General features: G+C 40.2%; 3 protein-coding genes across 3 annotated transcripts; 2 read left to right on the forward strand and 1 right to left on the reverse strand.

Annotated features, from left to right (window-relative positions):
* Window positions 1-1,365: 1,365 nt before the first annotated feature.
* Window positions 1,366-2,130, reverse strand: LOC131945929 (DNA-directed RNA polymerase II subunit RPB1-like). Its single transcript, XM_059306561.1, has one exon. It carries the CDS (start codon window positions 2,128-2,130, stop codon window positions 1,366-1,368), a length of 765 nt encoding a protein of 254 aa, XP_059162544.1.
* Window positions 2,131-9,831: 7,701 nt separating this feature from the next.
* Window positions 9,832-14,376, forward strand: LOC131945930 (arsenite methyltransferase-like). Its single transcript, XM_059306562.1, has 3 exons — window positions 9,832-10,066; window positions 11,032-11,182; window positions 14,242-14,376. Exons 1-3 carry the CDS (start codon window positions 9,921-9,923, stop codon window positions 14,374-14,376), a joined length of 432 nt encoding a protein of 143 aa, XP_059162545.1. The 5' UTR covers window positions 9,832-9,920.
* Window positions 14,377-16,545: 2,169 nt separating this feature from the next.
* LOC131945931 (uncharacterized) lies at window positions 16,546-19,863 on the forward strand. Its single transcript, XM_059306564.1, has 5 exons — window positions 16,546-16,674; window positions 16,880-17,022; window positions 18,085-18,195; window positions 19,377-19,451; window positions 19,813-19,863. The coding sequence occupies exons 1-5, from the start codon at window positions 16,560-16,562 to the stop codon at window positions 19,861-19,863; spliced, it is 495 nt and encodes a 164-aa protein (XP_059162547.1). The 5' UTR covers window positions 16,546-16,559.
* Window positions 19,864-19,874: the final 11 nt, after the last annotated feature.

Below are 19,874 nucleotides of genomic sequence, written 5' to 3' on the forward strand. Positions count from 1 at the left end.
TCACTAAACTGAAGCAGGGTGCACCTTGGCTCCTCTGGTTATCCCGTGAGCGCTATAACGCCTACGTAGGTTTTAAACAGTGCGATATCCTAAGGATAAGATTGAGGTATTATACTTGGTAAATTGAATTAGGCTCGTCCACCGTCACGGCGGGTTCTGAACTCGAGACTTTTGGGTAGACAAGATGGGTGATATCAAGGTTTATAAAGGGCTGTTGTCTTCAGCGCTACACCCAGCTGTCTTTAATTTCGTGAGTCCGGTACTTGTTAGTGGTTAGTGAACTCAGACACGTCCTTCGGACTGGAGTCCGAACTATAAACAGGAGACGTGTATCACAACCATAGGTAACAAATCTTGTATAAAGATGATTGCCTCTGTCAACGCAAGCTTTAGTTATGCACGAGATAAAGTGTCGAAAGAAAGAAATACTTACATGATATAGTAGTACGTTTAAGATATGCACGAGATACAGTGTCGAAAGAAAGAAATACTTACATGATATGGTAGTACGTTTAAGATATGCACGAGAGAAAGTGTCGACAGAAATACTTACATGATATGGTAGTACCTTTAAGATATGCACGAGGTAAAGTGTCGAAAGAAAGAAATACTTTCATGAACTGTGGTACGTTGGACTTCAAACTGTGAGCTCAACGAGAAGATTAGTATTATAAGCGACACGTTCATGTGTTGCACACGTCATATCTGTTTTGCACGCGTTACTATTATTGTGAAACCACTCGCTGATATGTACAATAGCTAGGTTGACCCAGACTATATTCATATACCATATAAGGCAGTGATAACATATGCTATTTTATCACACTTGTCTCTATCTTACTCACTACAGTCCCCACACGCTCACTTGTTCCCACCCCATCCAAGCCTTCCACTTACTTGTACACACACCTCACACCTCACATCTTCCTACCACTCTACCCCAGCCTCCCACTTACTCTTACTCTTACACACACCGCACACCTCACACCTCACACCTTCCAACCACCCCACCCTCACCCCCAGCCTACCCACGTAACCGTAACCCTAACATTAAGCCTAACCTTAGCTGTACCTTAATCAATCTCCGTGGGGGGGGGGATTATTTCCTACTATGCTGGGGGTAATTGACAAGGGATAATTACACCGGGTGGTAATGTCGGGGAGGGGGGGAATGTCCAGGGTAATTTACGGGGAGAGTGGAGTATAATGCACTGTTCCCTATTTTTCTATGGTTTAGTGGTTTCTTTGATGCTCATCGTTTAATATCTAACGCAGTTTGACATTTGTAAATTTCAAAGGACGATTAAAGTTTGCCAGATTGTTTTAAAATATTTTAGACAATGACAATGTTGAGGGGCAAAGAGTTCACGTGTAACAGGTGTCTGTGAATAATGGGCAGTGTGGTGTGGATGTGGTTGGCCTGTAGTATGGTGTGGATGTGGTTGGCCTGTAGTATGGTGTGGATGTGGTTGGCCTATAGTATGGTGTGGATGTGGTTGGCCTGTAGTATGTTGTGGATGTGGTTGGCCTGTAGTATGGTGTGGATGTGGTTGGCCTGTAGTATGGTGTGGATGTGGTTGGCCTGTAGTATGGTGTTGATGTGGTTGGCCTGTAGTATGGTGTGGATGTGGTTGGCCTGTAGTATGGTGTGGATGTGGTTGGCCTATAGTATGGTGTGGATGTGGTTGGCCTGTAGTATGTTGTGGATGTGGTTGGCCTGTAGTATGGTGTGGATGTGGTTGGCCTGTAGTATGGTGTGGATGTGGTTGGCCTGTAGTATGGTGTGGATGTGGTTGGCCTGTAGTATGGTGTGGATATGGTTGGCCTGTAGTATGGTGTGGATGTGGTTGGCCTGTAGTATGGTGTGGATATGGTTGGCCTGTAGTATGGTGTGGATATGGTTGGCCTGTAGTATGGTGTGGATGTGGTTGGCCTGTAGTATGGTGTGGATGTGGTTGGCCTGTAGTATGGTGTGGATGTGGTTGGCCTGTAGTATGGTGTGGATGTGGTTGGCCTGTAGTATGGTGTGGATGTGGTTGGCCTGTAGTATGGTATGGATGTGGTTGGCCTGTAGTATGGTGTGGATGTGGTTGGCCTGTAGTATGGTGTGGATGTGGTTGATCTATTCATACTTTTTCTTCTTCGTTCTCACTTTTAGTGTTGTACTAGCCGTCCCGGCCAGACCCAGCACTGGACTCTGTGAATAACATTATCCTGGAGAACTGTTCTTTAATATGCTTATGTTCTTTTCTTTAATTCTTCATGATCGTAGTCATATTTTTTCTATGGTATTTATTGAGTAACTTAATGTACGGTGAAAGATCTACGGCGGGGAGAGGTTTTGAGTTTTGATTGTTTCAGGAATGTTTTCTATGTCATATTTTTTTTAGACTTTGATAAAACTTGTTCTTTAAAGTCTGTTTGATGGACTAGGCTTCTGAACTATGTGTTTTAGATTATGGCTTTCCAGGGCCTTTAGCTTAGTGTATTGTGTGAGGATTTTTGATTCTCTTCTTTCTTCTATTAAGCTAAGAGCGGCTATTTCCTCCATTGCTTTTATCGGTGTTGCTTTCATAGCTCCTGTCATTATTCTCAAACCAATGTTCTGAACTTTGTCAATTTTGCTAATGTTTGTTTTAGCTGCTGACCCCCAAGCCGAAGCACTATATTCTAACGTAGATCTCACATAGCTGGTGTAGGTTTTTATTCAGGATGTGATGATTTGCTCCCCAGTCTGTTCCTGCCAGTTTCCTCATTAGTGCAAGTTTTTTTTTTAATTTCTTTACTTTGGGTGTTTTCGATTTATCTCCAGGTAACTCGAGTATCAATCTTTAACGTCCTAGCTTTAATATATTTATTCCTTCGTTCGACATGGTTCAGAGCGAAATGTTGTCCACTTTTACTGGAAGGATAGAGTTCAACATTGATACTTAGGTCAAGACTAGGTGGCTATGGAATGTGAAATAAAAAAGTTTTGATTACATTCTTATTTTTTTATAAAAAATATATCCTATTAAATGTACTAATTTTCAAAGGACGATTAAATGTGACATAAAAAAGTGTTAATTACATTCTTATTTTTTTTAAATATATATATCCTATTCAGTGGCGTAGCGAGGTCGGGTGTCACCCGGTGCGGCACTTAATGGTGTCACCCCCCAGAGTCGTAGCGACCCTTCCCGGGGACAAATATTCGATTTGCACCCCCCCTCAAACTTTCGATTTGCACGCCCCCTCAAACTTTCGATTTGCACCCCCCCCCCCTCACGTTTTTCTCTATATATTTTGCTATTTTTTGCCTTGGTGTCACCCCCTAAATGGTGTCACCCGGTGCGGTCCGCACCCCCCCCCTTGCGACCCCCCTGATCCTATTAAATATATTAATTTTATCCATCACACAGATCACTCACTGCTGAGGTACAGCGGCCATCCACAAATTACGGCGGCCATCCACAAATTACGGCGGCCATCCACAAATTACGGCGGCCATCCACAAATTACGGCGGCCATCCACAAATTACGGCGGCCATCCACAAATTACGGCGGCCATCCACAAATTACGGCGGCCATCCACAAATTACGGCGGCCATCCACAAATTACGGCGGCCATCCACAAATTACGGCGGCCATCCACAAAGTACAACGGCCGTCTAGAAAGTACGGCGGCCGTGCATAATGTACTGCGGCCGTCTAGAAAGTATGGCGGCCGTCCATAATGTACAGCGGCCGTCTAGAAAGTACGGCGGCCGTGCATAATGTACAGCGGCCGTCTAGAAAGTATGGCGGCCGTCTAGAAAGTACAGCGGCCGTTTAGAAAGTATGGCGGCCGTCCATAATGTACAGCGGCCGTCTAGAAAGTATGGCGGCCGTCTAGAAAGTACAGCGGCCGTTTAGAAAGTATGGCGGCCGTCCATAATGTACAGCGGCCGTCTAGAAAGTATGGCGGCCGTCTAGAAAGTACAGCGGCCGTTTAGAAAGTACAGCGGCCATCTAAAAAGTACTGCGGCCGTCCATAATGTAATGTGGCTATGAAGTAATCATGTAAAAATTTTGGAAAAATCTTGTTTTGCAATTTTGTCTGTATGTCTATGTATGTGAACACGATAACTTGAGTACTGTTTCAATTATGTTGACGAAATGTCTTATACGAGTATTATATCAAACGAGCCGACCCGCGGCGTATAATACGTCGCTATTTAGTTTTCTTTTCTTCATTTTAATAATTCATAATTTGTGAATTCGACAATACCAATGCTGCCACTGAATATATTTGCTTGAAAACAATATCAGTAGGTCGTTAAGGACGATACCCCCCCCCTCCGATACCGTAGGAAGCTAATAACTAAAAAAATACTTAAAAAAAACTTTTTAAAAAAACCACGTTTTTCTTGTGGACTAAAAAGTAGAAAATAACTATTTACATACATTTGATGACAAAAAACGTGGGTACGTTCACCATCAAATTTCCCGACCCATCTGCCCGACCCACGTTTTTTGTCATCAAATGTATGTAAATAGTTATTTTCTACTTTTTAGTCCACAAGAAAAACGTGGTTTTTTAAAAAGTTTTTTTTAAGTATTTTATTTTCTCCTTTTTAGTCCGTTGCTACACATGAAAAACGTGGTTTTTAAAAAAGTTTTTTATATAGTTTATTTTCTACTTTATCTAATGACTTGATTAAGTATGAATTGACTAAGTGTTTATAAATACACGGACTAAAAAAATCTTGAGCGACCAGGATTCGAACCTGGGTTGTCGCGGCCACAACGAGAAGTACTAACCACTATACGATCACGGCCAGCGCGCTCACATCGATTGGGGACGAAGTAACTGTGTCAATAAGCCTCCAGTCTTGTCGGTATCTTTAGAAATCATGTCCTCAATTTTATGGTCCTTTGGGCGTAATTAAATTAAGCTAATTACGGTCTCTAATTGCTAGTTTTTATGATTGCATCTGAAATTGTTAGGCAAAAGTAACCTGCATGCCAAATTTCAGATCTATAGAGCAATCAGAAGATGGCTAATTTTCGATGTCAATTTTAACAACAAACACACAAACGCGAAGCTGAGTTAATAAAAACGTGTTAAAAACTACGTCACTCAGGTCAAATTAATGATTACTGACAGATAGGGAAATGCATTTTTAATAAAATAACATTCCCCCATTCAACGATATTCAAAAAAGTCGGCACTTGGGCAGAAGCAAGCATGGAATTATTGCCATGGGGCTGTCCATAGTACGGCTGTGGGAGTATGTGGACCGCACAGGGTGACACCATTTAGGAGGGTGATCCTTGACAAAAAATTACAATATATATATAGAAGAAAAATTATCTTGCAGTTCAATAAATGATTAATAAGATAATCCACCTGTACGAATAACTGAATATAAATACCCACCTTGATTATCTATATTCAGTTAGTCGTACAATTGGGAGGGGGGTTTAACCAACTGCAAATTTAGAGGAAAAAATGCTTGTTGAGTATTTTTAATAACAGATAAGTCAGGCAAAGACAGGAGAGGTATGACACCAAAACCAAAAAAACTAAGGAAAATAACGATGAATTAATAGGTGGATCGTGCGCACAAATTAACGTCATCATGCAAACTGGGAAGGGGATGTCCACCAATTGCAACTATATGTATAGGCCTATGTAGAACTTTGTATATATATATATATATATATATATATATATAAATATATATATATATATATATATATATATATATATATATATATATATATATATATATATATATGTATATATATATATATATATATATATATATATATATATATATATATATATATATATATATATATATATATATATATATATATATATATATATATATATATATATATATATATATATATATATATATATATATATATATATATATATATATATATATATATATATATATATATATATAACGTAGGAATTTTGAGTGGTTGAGTGGGTCGTTAGGGGGGGGGGAATGTGACACCATGAGTTCCCGCACCTGGTGACACCCGAACTCGCGACGCCACAGAATTTTTTCTAAGCTATTTTATTCAGTGTTAAAGGTGTAATATACGTTCAGGGGAGATCACTCGACACAGTTTTACTTCCTGGTAAGTTAAACCAAAGATTCGGTAATAGAATTATGTAAAAAATTATGGTTATCAAATAACAAACGGACTGATTCAATTTCAAGGGGAAAAGCTACAGCATACTTCAGTAGTGTACCTCACTGATTACCGCCACACTCGGGGCTAATTGGTATCGGGTATAATTACTTTGCCTTGCATACGATGGATGAGGTGTCATAACATATACCCCAAATACCACAATAATATCCTATCTCAACATCCACCCCAAACATCTACAACAACATCCACTCCAACATCTACCACAACATTCACCACAACATCCACCCCAACCATATATCGCAACATCAACCCAAACATCTACCTCAACACCCACCACAACTAACAACACAACACCTATCACAACTAACAACACAACACCCACCACAACTAACAACACAACACCCACCACAACTAACAACACAACACCCACCACAACTAACAACACAACACCCACCACAACTAACAACACAACACCCACCACAACTAACAACACAACACCCACCACAACTAACAACACAACACCTATCACAACAGGAGATTCAGATGAGAGGACCTTCAGGAGGTGAGGGGGAGGGGCAAGGGGGGATTCAGATGAGAGGGGCCCCATGGTAGAATAAATCCGTGGTCCTAAGATATATATATATATATATATATACATATACATATATATATATATATATATATATATATATATATATATATATATATATATATATATATATATATATATATATATATATATATACATATATATATTTATATATATATGCCCCAACATATACCCCAACATAAACCCAAATATCTACCACAACACCCACCACAACCAACATCACAACAACACAACACCTATCAGAACATCCATCCCTACATCAATCCTGTAATCCACTCCACCATCCACCTTAAATCCACCCAACAACGACTCCACCAGTACCCCAACATTATCTTTTTTATCAACCAGTCGAGCTTGACTAATTTCACCATGTAGAAATAACACATCACGTAAGCCAAACATTCACGAAAACACATCACGTCAGCCAAACATTCACGAAAACACTACACGTCAGCCAAACATTCACGAAAACACTACACGTCAGCCAAACATTCACGAAAACACTACACGTCAGCCAAACATTCACGAAAACACTACACGTCAGCCAAACATTCACGAACACACTACACGTCAGCCAAACATTCACGAACACACCACCCGATACAACACATCTCTACCAGTGTGTGACCAGTCAGAGCTAACAAATGACGCCATAAAGCTAGAGCAACTGACACAACACACACAAAGCCCTCAGGAATTCAAGACATCATTCAAACTGTTTCTATATTTAGAACGCCTAAACAAAAACAAACTTTTATATATACGAAGTCACCTGTAATCCTCCACACAATCACCTGTTACCTGCCTGACACTCACCTGTTACCTGCTTGACATTCACCTGTTACCTGCTTGACATTCACCTGTAACCTGCCTGACATTCCCCTGTAACTTGCCTGCCTGACATTTTACTGTAACCTGCCTTTCTGACATTCACCTGTAACCTGCCTGACATACACCTGTAACCTGCCTGACATTCCCCTGTAACTTGCCTGCCTGACATTTTACTGTAACCTGCCTGACATTCACCTGTAACCTGCCTTACATTCACCTGTAAACTTCCTGCCTGACATTCACCTGTAACCTGCCATTCACCAGTAACCTACCATTCACCTGTAACCTGCCTGACATTCACCTGTAACCTGCCATTCACCTGTAACCTGCCATTCACCTGTAACCTGCCATTCACCTGTAACCTGCCTGACACCTGTAACCTTTCACGGACGTGACCGATATTTAGACGGCTGTTCCAACGAAAAGTGTGTGTGTGTGAAGGAGGTGTGTGTGAGGGGGCGTTCATCGATTCCATTAAAACTCACAACAAAACTAAAACGACACATCTGTTATTTTCAATAACTCTGCTTAGTAATGTAATGGAACTATTAAATTTACTTTGAACTCTTTATTCACACTAAATTAGATATTAACTCTACAAATTAATTAAATTAGGCTAACATCATAAGTTATTCGCGGCTGTATAGATTAGGCGCTGTATTGTCACATAACGCATTGAAGTTTCTACACTAGTTTCAAACCCAGATTTAGACGAGAATGTTTTTTGTCCTGATCTAGATGTTCAAGTACGTTTACAGGTCGCGTGCATCGCTTGACTGGTTTGGTCTTGTGATTGTTCATCCAATGAGGTGGGTCTACGTGCTTATGTTTTAAGATCGCTCAACCGTAGGGGGAAATGTTTATATTTGGATAGGTATGATTCCAACAAGTATGTCAACTTTCCTGTTGAGCGGGTTTAAACTGGATGCCAGACCAGCCCATGTTGTTTGTAAGCTTTCATTCAACGTTTGCTTCATTTAGAATAGCAGAATTGCTGAAGGTAAGGGTTATGTAGACTCAATATTTATCGCTCTTAGTGTTTTTATTTATATCTATCTGGCTTTATGTACCTTATTTGCCCACTTTCCCTCTGCTGCAAGAGTTACGTTGCTTTTATTTACATGAAGATATTTGTTCAAGAACTAAACAGTAAACAAAGTGTCAGTAAGTAGGTCAGTTCGGGAATTATTTCTGTTGAAAAATAAATAGATGTGTTCAGCCAACAGTTCTCACGGTACAATATAAATGCTTGTGATAGTTTTCTTTAAAAGAAAGTTTTCATTTTGACTGTTTAAATACATACAGCTGTGTATGCAGCAAGTATAATATGCGCGAAAGCGTCGCAAGGCGGGGAGGGGTGCAGCTGCACCGGGTGACACCATGTATGGGGCTACACCACGGCTAAAAAAAATAGCAAATTATATAGAAACATTTTTTTTAATAAAAGATAAGTCAATCAACGACAGTAAAGGGAGTGAAACCAAAATCTAATGACTTACGATGAAAACGATGCTTTTTCGAGATGAATTAATAGGTGGATTGTGCGCACAAATTAGCGCCATTATATAAAACGAGCCGACCCGCGGCATATCATACGCCGCTATTTAGTTGTTGTTTTTTCTACTTTTCAGTTATTCATAATTTGTGAATTCGACACTACCAACGCTGCCACTGAAAATATTTCTTTAAAACACTATAAGTAGCTCTTTAAGGACGATAACCCCTCCCCCCACCTCCCCCCCCCCTCCGTTAAAGTAAACTCCACTTAGTTACTCCCCCCCCCCCTACGTTTAAAATCGTTTCAAACTAAATTATCTGCCCCTAATAGTCGTCACTAAACCCGGATCTGTTTGTAAACATTTAGAGTGAACCACAGCTCACCAGACCATGTAGGGGTGGGGATGGTAGGGAACGCGTTTACAGCTTGTTTTCTAGCGTCTCCCAGAAGAGAATTATAAATATAGAAGAAAGAAGATAGATGGGAAGGGAATGTCACCTATTGCATTTATATATATATATATATATATATATATATATATATATATATATATATATATATATATATATATATATATATATATATATATTACATATTTATAGCTAGCGTTCAACTGTGCATTTTTTTGGTAATATTTTTATCTAATGTTTTAATATACATATCTTATGAAGGTGTAAGACAGAGTTGAACTATGTGTTTACTGTAACATATCTATATTTAAACTGTTCAATTATTATTACATTTATAACTAAAGATCACCACTACAAATACTACGCACGGATAGTTAACGTTCGCTGTGTTGTGAGACGCCGACTTGGGTGGAGCCAGCTTCAGCAACTGAAGATGGGGGAGGAAAGGTCAAGGCTGATCATACGTCAGATGTACCGGTCGATGAAGGAGACGATGTACGACGCTCGGCTCAACGTGGAGGCGCTGCCGTCTCATGCTAGGAAGTTGTTGCCTCAGATCAGTGAGCGGACCTTTAGGAGGTGAGGGGGTGGGGGAATCAGGGGGTGGATTCAGATGAGAGGACCATCAGGAGGTGAGGGGGGGGATCAGGGGGTAGATTCAGCTGAGAGGGGCCTCCTTTCGGAATAAATCAGGAGTCCTAAGATATATATATATATATATATATATATATATATATATATATATATATATATATATATATATATATATATATATATATATATATATATATATATATATAAATTATATATATATATATATATATATATATATATATATAAATAATATATATATATATATATATATATATATATATATATATATATATATATATATATATATATATATATATATATATGCCTATATAAGAAAAAAAATTATTATGGTTTACTGTGCTTTAGTGTTAAAACAGTGACAACCGTGTTTCTTTCGGACTTTTTTCTCCTGAGGGGGGGGGGGCACTTGATATTTCCGGGATGGGGGTCTTTCTTAGGGAGGGCTCCGCCGCCACTAAGGCGCCCCACCCTCCCCCAAAGAAATGCCTGGAAGAAACACTGATTGATAACCAATCACATTAAGATTGAATTTTCACATAAAGAAAAAGGAATTAAAATTTACAAAGAATGTGAGTTTTTATCATTTTCAAATTATCAGAGTGAGAAGTTTGGACTTCGCTTGTTACTAGAACCAGTGTTTCTTCCATACTTTTTTCTCCGGGGGGGGGGGGGGGCACTTGAAATTTTCGGGGGGGGGGGGGGGGCGAAGAGATGCCTGGAAGAAACTCTGACTAGAACAATTAACCTATTGGAATGATGGTTTCTTGAAATTGTTTAGAAATGTTTCTAGAAGTAACTAAATGTACATGATCTTGTGATGTTTGAAAGTCTTATGAAAAAAAGTAAACGTTTGAAAAAGTTTGATACGCCTCATGTTGTGCTAATCACGTCAGAGGTCATCTCAATAACCTTTGACCTGTTTACCTTAGTTACGACGGGACAGCCATGTTCATCCCTGACGTCATCCACGGCGCCCGTGTCCTTGACATTGGCTGTGGGGGAGGCTCTCTGACCTTCCTGTTGTCCAAACTTGTCGGCCCGTCTGGTCACGTGGTTGGTGTGGACAGTTCGGAGCAGTTTGTAAGGCTAGGTTAAACGTTAGACAGTTACGTTAGACTGTAAGGCAGTTAAGGGTTGCACAATTTAGTTAAGGGTTGGACAAGTTAGTTAAGGGTTGGACAAGTTAGTTAAGGGTTGGAAAAGTTAGTTAAGGGTTGGACAAGATAGTTAAGGGTTGGACAAGTTATTTAAGGGTTGGACAAGTTAGTTAAGGGTTGGACAAGATAGTTAAGGGTTGGACAAGTTATTTAATGGTTGGACAAGTTAGTTAAGGGTTGGACAAGTTATTTAAGGGTTGGACAAGTTAGTTAAGGGTTGGACAGATTTGAAATTAGACAGCATGACTTCAATTTGGTTAAACGAGTAACATTTATGTCTATATGCCTGTCTATGTATCTGCCTGTCTATGTGTTTGCCGGTCTATATGCCTGTCTATGTGTCTGACTGTCTATGTGTCTGCCTGTCTATGTGTCTGCCTGTCTATGTGTCAGCCTGTCTATATGCCTGTCTATGTGTCTGCCTGTCTATATGCCTGTCTATGTGTCTGCCTGTCTATATGCCTGTCTATGTGTCTGCCTGTCGATATGCCTGTCTATGTGTCTGCCGGTCTATATGCCTGTCTATGTGTCTGCCTGTCTATATGCCTGTCTAAGTGTCTGCCGGTCTATATGCCTGTCTATGTGTCTGCCTGTCTATATGCCTGTCTATGTGTCTGCCTGTCTGTGTGTCTGCCTGTCTATGTGTCTGCCTGTCTATGTGTCTGTCTGTCTATATGCCTATGTGTCTATGTGTCTGTCTGTCTATATGCCTGTCTATGTGTCTGCCGGTCTATATGCCTGTCTATGTGTCTGCCTGTCTATATGCCTGTCTATGTGTCTGTCGGTCTATATGCCTGTCTATGTGTCTGCCTGTCTATGTGTCTGCCTGTCTATGTGTCTGCCGGTCTATATGCCTGTCTATGTGTCTGACTGTCTATGTGTCTGCCTGTCTATGTGTCTGCCGGTCTATATGCCTATCTATGTGTCTGGCTGTCTATGTGTCTCCCTGTCTATGTGTCTGCCTGTCTATGTGTCTGCCTGTCTATATGCCTGTCTATGTGTCTGCCGGTCTATATGCCTGTCTATGTGTCTGACTGTCTATGTGTCTGCCTGTCTATGTGTCTGCCTGTCTATGTGTCAGCCTGTCTATATGCCTCTCTATGTGTCTGCCTGTCTATATGCCTGTCTATGTGTCTGCCTGTCTATATGCCTGTCTATGTGTCTGCCTGTCGATATGCCTGTCTATGTGTCTGCCGGTCTATATGCCTGTCTATGTGTCTGCCTGTCTATATGCCTGCCTATGTGTCTGCCTGTCTATATGCCTGTCTAAGTGTCTGCCGGTCTATATGCCTGCCTGTCTATATGCCTGTCTATGTGTCTGCCTGTCTGTGTGTCTGCCTGTCTATGTGTCTGCCTGTCTATGTGTCTGTCTGTCTATATGCCTATGTGTCTATGTGTCTGTCTGTCTATATGCCTGTCTATGTGTCTGTCGGTCTATATGCCTGTCTATGTGTCTGCCTGTCTATGTGTCTGCCTGTCTATGTGTCTGCCGGTCTATATGCCTGTCTATGTGTCTGACTGTCTATGTGTCTGCCTGTCTATGTGTCTGCCGGTCTATATGCCTATCTATGTGTCTGGCTGTCTATGTGTCTGCCTGTCTATGTGTCTGCCTGTCTATGTGTCTGCCTGTCTATATGCCTGTCTATGTGTCTGCCGGTCTATATGCCTGTCTATGTGTCTCTCTGTCTATATGCCTGTCTATTTGTCTGCCGGTCTATGTGTCTGCCTGTCTGTGTGTCTGCCTGTCTATGTGTCTGCCTGTCTATGTGTCTGTCTGTCTATATGCCTGTCTATGTGTCTGTCTGTCTGTCTATCTATAATGCCTGTCTATGTGTCTGCCGGTCTATATGCCTGTCTATGTGTCTGCCTGTCTGTGTGTCTGCCTGTCTATGTGTCTGCCGGTCTATATGCCTGTCTATGTGTCTGCCTGTCTATGTGTCTGCCTGTCTATGTGTCTGCCTGTCTATGTGTCTGCCTGTCTATGTGTCTGCCTGTCTATATGCCTGTCTATGTGTCTGTCTGTCTATGTGCCTGTCTATGTGTCTGCCTGTCTATATGCCTGCCTATGTGTATGCCTGTCTATGTGTCAGCCTGTCTATATGCCTGTCTTTGTGTCTGCCGGTCTATATGCCTGTCTATGTGTCTGCCGGTCTATATGCCTGTCTATGTGTCTGCCTATCTATATGCCTGTCTATGTGTCTGCCGGTCTATGTGTCTGCCTGTCTGTGTGTCTGCCTGTCTATATGCCTGTCTATGTGTCTGTCTGTCTGTCTATAATGCCTGTCTATGTGTCTGCCGGTCTATATGCCTGTCTATGTGTCTGCCTGTCTGTGTGTCTGCCTGTCTATGTGTCTGCCAGTCTATATGCCTGTCTATGTGTCTGCCTGTCTATGTGTCTGCCTGTCTATGTGTCTGCCTGTCTATGTGTCTGCCTGTCTATGTGTCTGCCTGTCTATGTGTCTGCCTGTCTATATGCCTGTCTATGTGTCTGCCTGTCTATATGCCTGTCTATGTGTCTGCCTGTCTATATGCCTGTCTATGTGTCTGCCTGTCTATATGCCTGTCTATATATCTGCCGGTCTATATGCCTGTCTATGTGTCTGCCTGTCTATATGCCTGTCTATGTGTCTTTCGGTCTATATGCCTGTCTATGTGTCTGCCTGTCTATATGCCTGTCTATGTGTCTGCATGTCTATGTGTCTGCCTGTCTATGTGTCTGCCTGTCTATATGCCTGTCTATGTGTCTGTCTGTCTATAAGCCTGTCTATGTGTCTTTCGGTCTATATGCCTGTCTATGTGTCTGCCTGTCTATATGCCTGTCTATGTGTCTGCATGTCTATGTGTCTGCCTGTCTATTTGTCTGCCTGTCTATATGCCTGCCTATGTGTATGCCTGTCTATGTGTATGCCTGTCTATGTGCCTGCCTGTCTACGTGTCTGCCTGTCTATGTCTATACCTGTCTATGTGTCTGCCTGTCAACAGATCCAGCTGTGTCAAGAACAAACCGACTACCACATGAGAGAGTGGGGCTACACACAACCAAACTGTGAGTTCATACAAACGGACATCGAGACGTTAACGGACTTTCAGTTGGAGCCGTTTGACGTCATAGTGTGAGTACCAACAGCAGACCTTGCATTTTACACACAAAACTCACATCAACAGACCTCGCATTTTACACACAAAACTCACATTAACAGACCTCGCATTTTACACACAAAACTCACATCAACAGACCTCGCATTTTACACACAAATCTCACATCAACAGACCTCGCATTTTACACACAAAACTCACATCAACAGACCTCGCATTTTACACACAAAACTCACATCAACAGACCTCGCATTTTACACACAAAACTCACATCAACAGACCTCGCATTTTACACACAAATCTCACATCAACAGACCTCGCATTTTACACACAAAACTCACATCAACAGACCTCGCATTTTACACACAAAACTCACATTAACAGACCTCGCATTTTACACACAAAACTCACATCAACAGACCTCGCATTTTACACACAAAACTCACATCAACAGACCTCGCATTTTACACACAAAACTCACATCAACAGACCTCGCATTTTACACACAAAACTCACATCAACAGACCTCGCATTTTACACACAAAACTCGCATCAACGACCTCGCATTTTACACACAAATCTCACATCAACAGACCTCGCATTTTACACACAAAACTCACATCAACAGACCTCGCATTTTACACACAAAACTCACATTAACAGACCTCGCATTTTACACACAAAACTCACATCAACAGACCTCGCATTTTACACACAAAACTCACATCAACAGACCTCGCATTTTACACACAAAACTCACATCAACAGACCTCGCATTTTACACACAAAACTCACACGCATCTTATACTTCGCTTAGTTCTACATCTTAAAAATACTTTTACTTTTACTAAATGAACATTGTTTACTTAATTGCAGTTCAAACGGACTACTTTGTTTAATTAAAGACAAAACAAAAGTCTTCCAAATTTTAGCTGATCTTTTAAAGGTAACGGTGCTGTTTAAAATAGAACATTTTCATTTTGTTTTCAATTATAAATGTGACAATAATGTATTAAGTAAAATTAAGTAAAATTCTGGTTTACGTTTAAATATATGTACACATAAGAACACTTGAAATATGACATAAGTACAACTGAAATGTGACGTACGAACACCTAATATGTGACTTTAGTACACCTGATATGTGACATTAGTACAACTGTTATGTGACAAAAGTACACCTGATATGTGACATATGTGACATAAGTACACCTGATATGTGACATATGTGACATAAGTACACCTGATATGTGACATATGTGACATAAGTACACCTGATATGTGACATATGTGACATAAGTACACCTGATACTTGACCTTGTGTACCAGGAAGGTGGAGAGTTCTACAACAGTGACATCTTTTCTGACGTGGAACAATGTCTGGAGGTCAGGAACAATCCACTCTTTAACTGTGAGACTTTTTAAAATATTTATTTCGTCGTTTATATCTAAAACTCTATTTTTTTTGTATAGAAAGTACAGCAAATCAACATTCTTGAAATTGTATATAGTAACCGTTCTGACATCGTCGGCATTTTATTCTGTCCAACTATAAAACATATTTTCCCCTATAATTCACCATGTTAATTTTTAATGTAACCCCGCTTACATCTACTTCCGTGTATAGATCTAATGTAACTCTGCCTCCATCACCATGTCAGTTTGTAACCCCGCCTCCATCTACGTCAGTTTGCCATATAACCCCGCCTCCATCCACGTCAGTTTGTAATATAACCCCGCCTCCATCTACGTCAGTTTGCCATATAACCCCGCCTCCATCCACGTCAGTTTGCAATATAACCCCGCCTCCATCCACGTCAGTTTGCAATGTAACCCCGCCTCCATCCACGTAAGTTTGCCATATAACCCCGCCTCCATCCACGTCAGTTTGTAATATAACCCCGCCTCCATCTACGTCAGTTTGCAATATAACCCCGCCTCCATCCACGTCAGTTTGCAATATAACCCCGCCTCCGTCTACGTCAGTTTGCCATATAACCCCGCCTCCTCCCACGTCAGTTTGCCATATAACCCCGCCTCCATCCACGTCAGTTTGCCATATAACCCCGCCTCCTCCCACGTCAGTTTGCCATATAACCCCGCCTCCGTCTACGTCAGTTTGCCATATAACCCCGCCTCCTCCCACGTCAGTTTGCCATATAACCCCGCCCATATTTCAACCAGGCTACGGCATCAGTGACGCGATGGTCTGGTCTGACCTACAGACGTACGGCCGCAGGGTGGGGCTCTCAGACCCCTACCTGCTCTACGCCGCTGACACGTTCCAGTTTGAGCAGGACACGTTCAGACAAGAGCTCCGTGAGTCATCGCCCCTGATTAACTTTGTACTAAAACCCTTACACTTTGATAGAGTGATCGCCCCTGATTAACTTTGCACTAAAATCTTAACACTTTGATTGAGTGATCCCCCCTGATAAACTAAGCACAAAAACATTACACTTTAATTGAGAGAGTGATCGCCCCTGATAAACTATGCACTAACTGCTGGTTGTTTAACTACCAGGAGGAGTGAACTACGTGTGCGCTGTATACCGACTGATTAAACTTGTACCTACAACACCGGACCATTCCGCCATTGTGACCTACAACGGTGAATACGTCGAAAGTGGACAAGTGCTAAAATGGGATGTGGACCTGGTTTTTAAGGTATAAAAAATTCCGATCCAGAAGTTGATTTTAGAATGGGTTCATACAAACTTCCACGGGCTGGTTGTCATTGTTCCCTCTACGCTGCGCGGTTGCGCGGCAGCGTTGTAGTTTTTAGCTGCGCACAGTTATTTTGAAGAAGAAAAAAAAAAAAAAAAAAAAAATATATATATATATATATATATATATATATATATATATATAGATATATATAGATATATATATATATATATATATATATACATATATATATATCCTTGTATAAGACTTTCAGAACACCGCACAAAAAACGCAGGTTGATCACTAGCTTTTTACTTTTAGAGGGAACGATGCTCATTATTATCACACTCTGTAATTATAGGTCTATTGAAGACTATTGGAAATGTTATACTAGAAATGTATGACTAGGCGTATGAAACTGACTACATTCCTATACGTTGTCACTGTTATACACATGACATTGTTTACAATTGGCATCAAAAGTCTATGTAATCATACTAAAGTTTTGGAAACATCTATGCTAAAGTATTTGTTAGGCCTAAATACTTTTATATTACAAGTAATTATTTCTTTGAATACTTCTAGCTTTAATGAAACAGGAAGTAATTTTGTACTTATTACATTAATGTTATAAAATATTCAAGTTTGGTTGAAAAATATACTTTTTGGAAACAAAAATGTGGAACCATTTTTAACCAGCTTTTTAAGTCTATTGTACTCCTTGTAAAAAAAAAATCGAATGGTAATAGAACATGATCGAAAAATAAAAATAAGTGTGGTATTCCGTACATTTTAAGCATGAGCTTGTGTTTTTATTCCATTACATTCTCATCCCATAAAATGGTGGTTCCAGCTACCCAGGCCCTAAGTGTTCAGGTGTAGGAACGGAATACGAGAACTATCATTTGCGAACGTGTACATTACATTTAGATTTAGTGAATACATTAGAAAGATTTCTCAAGAAATTTAAAGGCTCTGTGATTAGTACAGACCTACTAGTAAAATAAAAATTCCTGAAAGTTTTTGTGAAACAATGTTGTTGTTTTTTTTTTAATTTCCCAGAAAGGTGAGCTTGTACAGATAGACGGATACTTGGCCGAGACGCTCAGGCGAACCAAGTACAGCAAATATTTTTCTTTTGACACGTGTGACAGGCCAATCAACACAGCACGGGTAAGATAATGGGCGGGGTTAAAGGTTAGGTGTTAATTAAGTGGCACATTAGTGGGTATATATAGATACAGTATGGTGACACATTGATGGGTATATGTTATAATATGGTGACACATTGTGGGTATATAGATACAGTATGGTGACACATTGATGGGTATATGTTATAATATGGTGACACATTGGTGGGTATATTGATGCACTGCGGTGACACATTAGTTGGAATGATACATTTGTGTGACATATTGGTGGTATATTGATATAGAGTGTGGTACGCATTGCTGGGTATATTGATATCCGGTGTTGACACATTAGTTGGTATATTGATACAGTAGGTTGTGACACATTAGTGGGCATATTGATGCACTGTGGTAACACATTACATCATTATATAATATCGCAGCAGTTTTATGCTAGTACATGCAAAAGACTAATTCATACGGTACATGATCCAGATAATGTAAAGTTTATCTGAATGGTGTAGACAGCACGATGCCTAGCAGCAGTTACCTTCCCCAACGTCAGCCAAGTACCCATCAGAGCTGAGTAGACTCTGGGACATCCTACCTACTTGAGCCAAGGATCCGAGAATTACTTATTGTCAGTCAAACGCTCTGCCATTCGTTCTATGTGTCTATCTATACGAACTCGAGACTTACTTATTGTCAGTCAAACGCTCTGCCATTCGTTCCATGTGTCTATCTATACGAACTCGAGACTTACTTATTGTCAGTCAAACGCTCTGCCATTCGTTCCATGTGTCTATCTATACGAACTCGAGACTTACTTATTGTCAGTCAAACGCTCTGCCATTCGTTCCATGTGTCTATCTATACGAACTCGAGACTTACTAATTGTCAGTCAAACGCTCTGCCATTCGTTCCATGTGTCTATCTATACGAACTCGAGACTTACTTATTGTCAGTCAAACGCTCTGCCATTTGTTCCATGTGTCTATCTATACGAACTCGAGACTTACTTATTGTCAGTCAAACGCTCTGCCATTCGTTCCATGTGTCTATCTATACGATGACTGTATAAATGACCTTTAATGCTTTCACACTTTTAAAAATAATAACATTAAGACAAGGCATATTTAGAAGATTGCCAATGTTTATTTTTTAAAACTCAATGATCTTCAAAAGGCAATTGACGCTTTGCTTGTATTTATCCAACGTTTTTAGAACCAGAATCCATTTCAATATTTGTCCAAATTGAGAGCAGATGGGAGAGATTATCCTAAAGCTATTTATCCCATGGTAAGTTTTAGTGATATGATTTCATTCCATGGAAAGTTGTCAATGATTTGATTTTATCCCATGGTAAGTAGGTAGTGATATGATTTCATTCCTTGGAAAGTTGTCAATGATTTGATTTTATCCCATGGTAAGTTATCAGTGAATAGATTTTATCCCACCGTGAATTGTCAGTGTTGAATTCATCTCATGGTAAGTTTGTAGTTTGAATTTGTTTTTCCGGGTTCTTTTAAAACAATAAATCGGCCCACAAAGTTAATTGAAACAAAACAAAAAGAGTCGAGAAGATATGTTTGATGTTTTCTTTATCATAGACCTTACAAAACTATAACGACTATACTTAAATGTTAACTCTCCATTTCAGGATGAGAAAATCAACAAGTTTTATGAAGACATCATTGGCAAGATTTTCTAAACAAGCCTGGG

This window comes from Physella acuta, unplaced genomic scaffold (genome assembly GCF_028476545.2).
Source record: "Physella acuta isolate Inbredline_101_S28 unplaced genomic scaffold, ASM2847654v3 ptg000540l, whole genome shotgun sequence".
In the NCBI taxonomy this organism is placed as follows: domain Eukaryota; kingdom Metazoa; phylum Mollusca; class Gastropoda; family Physidae; genus Physella; species Physella acuta.

What these genes read in the sequence shown, in the direction of transcription:
- LOC131945929 (XM_059306561.1), bottom strand. Translation starts at nt 2,130, where the DNA reads ATGAATAGATCAACCACATCCACACCATACTACAGGCCAACCACATCC.
- LOC131945930 (XM_059306562.1), top strand. Translation starts at nt 9,921, where the DNA reads ATGGGGGAGGAAAGGTCAAGGCTGATCATACGTCAGATGTACCGGTCG. An exon ending in AGTGAGCGGACCTTTAGGAG is followed by an intron (nt 10,067 to 11,031) that starts GTGAGGGGGTGG and finishes TGTTTACCTTAG; the next exon opens with TTACGACGGGACAGCCATGT. An exon ending in TGGACAGTTCGGAGCAGTTT is followed by an intron (nt 11,183 to 14,241) that starts GTAAGGCTAGGT and finishes GCCTGTCAACAG; the next exon opens with ATCCAGCTGTGTCAAGAACA.
- LOC131945931 (XM_059306564.1), top strand. Translation starts at nt 16,560, where the DNA reads ATGGTCTGGTCTGACCTACAGACGTACGGCCGCAGGGTGGGGCTCTCA. An exon ending in CACGTTCAGACAAGAGCTCC is followed by an intron (nt 16,675 to 16,879) that starts GTGAGTCATCGC and finishes TTTAACTACCAG; the next exon opens with GAGGAGTGAACTACGTGTGC. An exon ending in GGCCAATCAACACAGCACGG is followed by an intron (nt 18,196 to 19,376) that starts GTAAGATAATGG and finishes CAACGTTTTTAG; the next exon opens with AACCAGAATCCATTTCAATA.